The 6,116-nt window shown below is 44.8% G+C and overlaps 1 protein-coding gene across 1 annotated transcript in view; it reads right to left on the reverse strand.

The window, feature by feature from the left end:
* Positions 1–214: 214 nt before the first annotated feature.
* The window catches only part of LOC145399029 (uncharacterized), an 81,994-nt gene continuing 76,092 nt past the window's right edge, over positions 215–6,116 (reverse strand). Inside the window, exon 6 of the mRNA XM_080271757.1 lies at positions 215–399. Coding sequence (XP_080127883.1) covers positions 215–399 — 185 coding nt within the window. The remainder of the gene's footprint in view (positions 400–6,116) is intronic.

Here is a 6,116-nt window from a genome sequence, read left to right on the forward strand (position 1 = left end):
AATGATGAGAGGGAAAAATACGAGAAGACACTGGTTGAAGACTCCAACACACTTCTTGCATCACGTTTCACCTGCGTAACAAACCAAGGCCGATTCAGAACTCTCTCAACAATAATACCGTAGACGCGGCGTGAGACGGGAAACAGCAGAGGTAGAGCCACAAGGAGACACAGGAGGGTAAAAACCTGCGAGGATCTTTCACACGGCCTTCGTCCTACAGTGAGGTTCCAGAACTAAGATAGAGATGGATAATGACTTGGATGGCTACGGCACAGACGCTGTCGAAGCTCTTTGAAATCTGGTTATGTTCTCTGAAATTGCATGGGATTCGACTCTTCACTGAGGCAGGCTTCTGGGGGTTAACAAGATGGCGGTGACGCTTGGTGTTTCGCTCAAAACCTGGAAAATACGCATGTAAAATAGAGTTAAAAATGTGCACAATACGCGAATGTTAGGTCTTAAACCTGGCAATTTTCACCACTGGTTTACATCACAAAATTTTCCTTTGGGACTGCGTGAGAAAACGTGGTGAAAATTGACTGCCAATGAACTTCTTCACGCTTTAACCTATATTTTGCAAAACCCGCACGAAACTTTTGGGAAAGCGGACGACTATGAACAGAGTAGAGGATCTGAGCACGACACCCAGGAAGCTTCGAAACCTCGGCTCGCTCAGCTTCACTCGGCTTTGCTAAAAAACATTCATTCCCTCAACCTTACCAAGAGACATAGACGCAAGGCCACGCTGCACCACACACACCTAGGGATTATCGTACCCTGGCAACTTACCTTAATTACAGGAGCGAAACCCACAGTCTTTAGAAGTATTTTAATTTACCTGTATCTTTCTGCTAAGACTTTTGTAAGATGTCTAATAATTATGTGGCACCTTTTCATGTTTACTGATGTCATGTGGGAGGGATGGAGATTGATACTTGAGACACTTGTTTACCGTATGTGACGTTTGAACTAACGCTTCCATTCGTTTGTTCGCGAAATTATCTTGAAAGATTTGAGTTTATTTACCCCCATTTGTGGTTAAAATTTTGTTGATTATATTGATACTGTAGCAATCACGTCGTTTATATACTGAGAGAGTTATGAGAAGTAGTTAAGAGGTATGCTGGGGAGGAAGGTTGGTGAGGGTGAATGCAGTTGTTGAGAGTCTGGTAACAGTGTGGAGGAGAGGAAGACTTTGATGTTTAGAGGTAGACCCCGTGCAAAACAGTAATCATTAGACCGTGGCCATGTGGAGGTGCTGCGTTGTGTTGTGCCGTGAAATCTCCGAACGTGCACGGTGTAGACGGTGTTAGGGCTGTGATAAAACGAAATTAGTGTCCTTGAACCCGTGTGCTAACGAAACAATTGCCTTTGCCGCCGTGGTGTGTGTTTAGTGTGTACAACATCTAGCACAAGACTCCTGGGTTTAGTGTTCATCACGAGGGGAGGGGGAGGCGGTACTACGAATGTGTCTTCAACTCTTCGCCATCTCTGCTCCATACCCTTCCTCCCCTCCCCAGACTCCACGCCTTTCCATCACCATTCTGCCCTTCTTAAGCTCCTCTATCACCACTCTTCTCTTCTCCAAGCCTCTCTGTCACCATTCCACTCCAAGCCTAGCATCACTTCCCACCCCGCTAGCCTTCTCTTTCGCTTCTCATCACCAACTTCCAGGACTACCCCCTGCCCCCCGCCAGTCACCATTCCAAGCCTCCCACGTTTCATCACCACTCACTACCACCACTCCAAACCTCTCATCACTACTCTTCACCACTCTAGGCATTTCTCTCACCACTCCTCTACTCCAAGCTTCTTTATCATCACTCGTTTCTACTCCAAGCCACTCTGTCACCACCCTTCTGCACTCCAACCCATCTCATCACTATTTTTCGTTACTTCAGCCTCCGTATCACTTATCCTCACAACTTACCCCCCACCTCTACTCCCAAACCTACCCCAGCCATTTCAAGTTTGTCACCTCTCACCACTACTCTCCCGTCACTCGTAGACTAATTAATCACCACTCTTTGTCACTGCGTTCCTCTCCATCACCACTCGTCTCCATTCCAACCCTTTCCGTCATAACTCTTCTCCGCTGCAAACTTTTTCGTCACTTTTTTTTTTTTTTTTCACTCCAAACCTGTCTGTCACCACTCTGCTCTACTTCAGGGTTATCCGTCACCACTTCTCCACTCCAAGCCCCTCCATCACCACTTTTCTCCACTCCAAGCCTCCCTTTCACGATACTGCTTTACTTCCGTCACCATTCTGCTCTACAATACTTCTGCCCTCTCCGTCATCACTCCTCTTTACCTTATGCCTCTCCCTCACCACTTCTCTCCACTCCAAGCCTCTCAATCACCACTCTTCGCCGCTCCAAGCCTCTCTATCCCCACTCATCACCACTGTTTGTCACTCCAATCTCTATCATCACTCAATCCTCTGTCACTACTCCTCACCACTCCGTGCCCCTCTGTCACCACTCCAAGCTCTGTATCACCACTCTGTCACCACTCATTTCCACCCCAAGCCTCTCTACCACCGCTCCAAGTCCTCTGTCACAACTCCAAGCTCTCTCATCACATCAAACTATCACCACTCCAAGTCTCATTATCACCACTCCAAGCTCTCTATCACCACTCCAAGGCTGTCCATCACCACTTCAAGCCTCTATCACCACCAGCTTTCTCCTGCTTCGCCACTTTACCCTCACACCTCATTCCCAGTCTCCCTCTCCTGCTTGCCATGGATTATATTCGACGGGAGAACTGAAGTCACATGAAGTCCCGCTCCTTCACATCCAGCAGGTGGTGAGTAGAGTCTTTGAGCCGTGTTATCCTTGTAGGGGAAGCTTCTTGACACCCGTCCCTTTGCGATTTTGTCTACATATTTAAACCTATCTTTCGTGTTAATTCATATGCTTTTAATATAGACATACTTTGTGTTAAAAATAGATTTGCATTGTATAGGGTGCACAAAAAATATTTATCTGTCTACAGTATCTATAGTCCGACGCCTTAATCCCGCAAAGGGTGGCCGCAGACAAAACGCCTCCAAGTCGCTCTGTCACCCATCATTTGACTGTCCTCCCCCCAACTCATTCCCCCTTCCCTCATATACTCCCTCATACACTAAAAATATACTCACATTATACCATAAGGTGTTATAATGACAAAAATAAATCGCTAAGAAAGGGACGTTACGGAATATCCCAAACCAACGATAATACGATCCTTATTGTAATTTTTGTACATTATCGCCACCTTCTCGTAGTCTTAGGAGGCTCTACAATGCCTTATTCTTTATTATATATTTATTTTTATGGTAAGATTCTGTTGTATTTTATTTATGTCAGCTAAGTGGACATAAATGGGACTATTTTCTTGTTCTGTTGTCATTAATATATTTATTTATTCATTTCTTTATTTATCTGGACTCTGCCACACCCTATTCTTTGGTGGGGAAAAAGTTGTAAATAATGATGATGATAGTGGTGATGATGATGATGATGATGATGGTGATGATGATGATGATAATGATCGTGGTGGTGGTGATGATGATAGTGGTGATGATGATAGTGGTGATGATGATGATGATGATGATGATGATGATGATCGTGGTGGTGGTGATGATGATGATGATGATGATGATGATGGTGGTGGTGGTGGTGATGATGATGATGATGATGATGGTGGTGGTGGTGGTGGTGGTGGTGGTGGTGGTGATGATGATGGTGATGGTGTTGGTGATGATGATAAGTAAATAAAACACAAGAATTATTTTTATGAAGGTGTAAAGAGCAAAGTAAATCGCTTAGGAAGAGATGTTGAGGGACCTCTTAAGACCACGAGAATATCATGCCCATAGAATGCTTAGGGAAGATATTGAGGGAGATATAGGTGATTTTTGTTTTTATTTCTTTTGGTAGAGAAAATAATTGTTTTTGTCTTCGAAATTTTCTTATTCGTGTGATTTTGTTTTTGTTACGTGCCCCTTTATTTATTTATTTATGTATTTATTTATTTATTTTGTGTGTTAGAGTAAAAATAATCGTGTGTTTATTTTCGTATGTTATGGTAAGCGATCGTAACGTTGTGTTATTGATTCGTGTTATTTTTGTTACGATAGGGAGAAATGCTTGATGCGTGTCTAAGTGTGATTTATATTCGTTTGATTTTGTTATTGATACGTGTTGTGTGTGTGTGTGTGTGTGTGTGTGTGTGTGTGTGTGTGTGTGTGTGTGTGTTAATGCATGGGTGTATCTATGTACGTATGTATGCTTGTGTTTATATCAGGACTGTACCGTATGTATGTATATGTATGTATTTATGTATGTATGTAATGAATGAATTTTGTCTTTCATTCTTCACATTTTTCCTTTTCATTCCTTTACTACCGCGAGTTTTATTCATCATTTTATTACAGCTTCCATGACCCCTCCTTCACCATGGAGATGGAAGGTGGGGTGGAGAGAAAGAGAGAGGAAGGGGGGGGGAAGGAGAAGAGAGGAAGGAGAGAGAAAGGGGGAGTGGCGTCTGTTGGTCTTTGGCATGGTGGAGAGTAACGGATATGACTTTGGCAGAGAGAGAGAGAGAGAGAGAGAGAGAAATAAGACCACCCTCTCATAAAGGCCGGGAGATGTGTGTTTTATGGGGGTCTGGGGGTCACCGCCCCCCCCTGCCCCCACCACACTTCATTTGTCCAGGATTTGACCTCTCTTTTACCCCTCACTCACCCCTCTCTCTCTTTCTCTCTCTGTTTTTGTCTGTCTGTCTGTCTGTCTGTCTGTCTGTCTCTGTCTCTCTCTCTCTCTCTCTCTCTCTCTCACTCTCTCATTTTCTTTATTTTTCTTTAACACTGAGGCGCCTATAACTCACACTGAGCTGAAAAAATCGCCTAGTGCTTTTCTGTCTTGTCTGTAATTTTCCTTGCTGTTGGTCTGTTGTTTTAATTTTCTTTACTTGTATAATTTCCTTTGCAGTTAGATTTTATTTGATGTTATATTTTCTTTAATACCCCAATACCCCACTGCACCCTCCAGCACCCCACGCAACCCCACCAATACCCCACCGCAACCTACCAGTACCTCACTGTACCCCTCAGTACCCCACTACACCCTACCCAACTCCACCAATACCCTACTGCACCCTCCAGCACCCCACCCAACCCCACCAGTACCCCATCACATCCTGCCAGTACCGCAATGTACCCCTGCCAGTCCCACCAGTACCCCTCCCAGTCCCACCAGTGCCCCACTGCACCCCACCCAACCCCACCAATACCCCACTGCATCCTCCAGCGCCCCACCCAACCCCACCAGTATCCCACTGCACCCTACCCAACCCCACCAATACCCCAGTGCACTCCAGTTGTCCGATCGTAAAAAGGTGATCCCACTTACTGTAATTTTGAACAAGGATTAGCAAAATGAAGTCGGGGACCTCTGCTATGCTGACTGTATATATATGTTTTTGAAAGAGTCATCAAAAGGAGTGAATGTGACTAATTACTGCTCTGTCCTCCCTTTTTCTTTGCTGTCCTATTCCTCCTAGCTTTCTATACCAGGATTTGAAGCATAAGTCTTTTCTTAGTTTTAAAACCAAGTCGCCTACTATGGACTGTAAGGTCTGTGTCCCATGTGTAGAATTGTAGCATTAATTTAACCCACATTAAGTGCTACTGAATTCCAGCCATTTTTCCGTGTTGTGTGGTTGTCTTTCTCTCCTTTTCCTGCCAGTTTCAGTAGTGGATTCTGGAAGAGTTGGACTGGGGGGTGGGGAAGTGATGACCCATCTGCTTCGTGATGCTTTTAATTTGGTTTGAAACATAATGGTGACAGCATGTGCCTTGTATGGGCCAACATCCTGCTTTCTTTGGCCTTACTGTAGATTCCCTCATCCTTCCTTTTCTTTCTCATCCTTTCTCTCTCTCTTCTCATCTCCCTTCTCTCCCTGTTCCTTCCTTTTCCACCTCTTTTCGTCCCCCATTCACCCATCCTCCTCCCTCCCCATTCACCCAGTACCATCCAAACCACAACAAATTCCCGGGAGAGCCTAATCACCCTGGTTTTCCCGCGTTAGCCGGCCAATTACCTGCCCCCCTGTTTTTCTAGGCAC

This window comes from Coenobita brevimanus, chromosome 47 (assembly GCF_032717465.1).
Source record: "Coenobita brevimanus isolate Jiangsu-jjx chromosome 47, ASM3271746v2, whole genome shotgun sequence".
Taxonomy (NCBI): domain Eukaryota; kingdom Metazoa; phylum Arthropoda; class Malacostraca; order Decapoda; family Coenobitidae; genus Coenobita; species Coenobita brevimanus.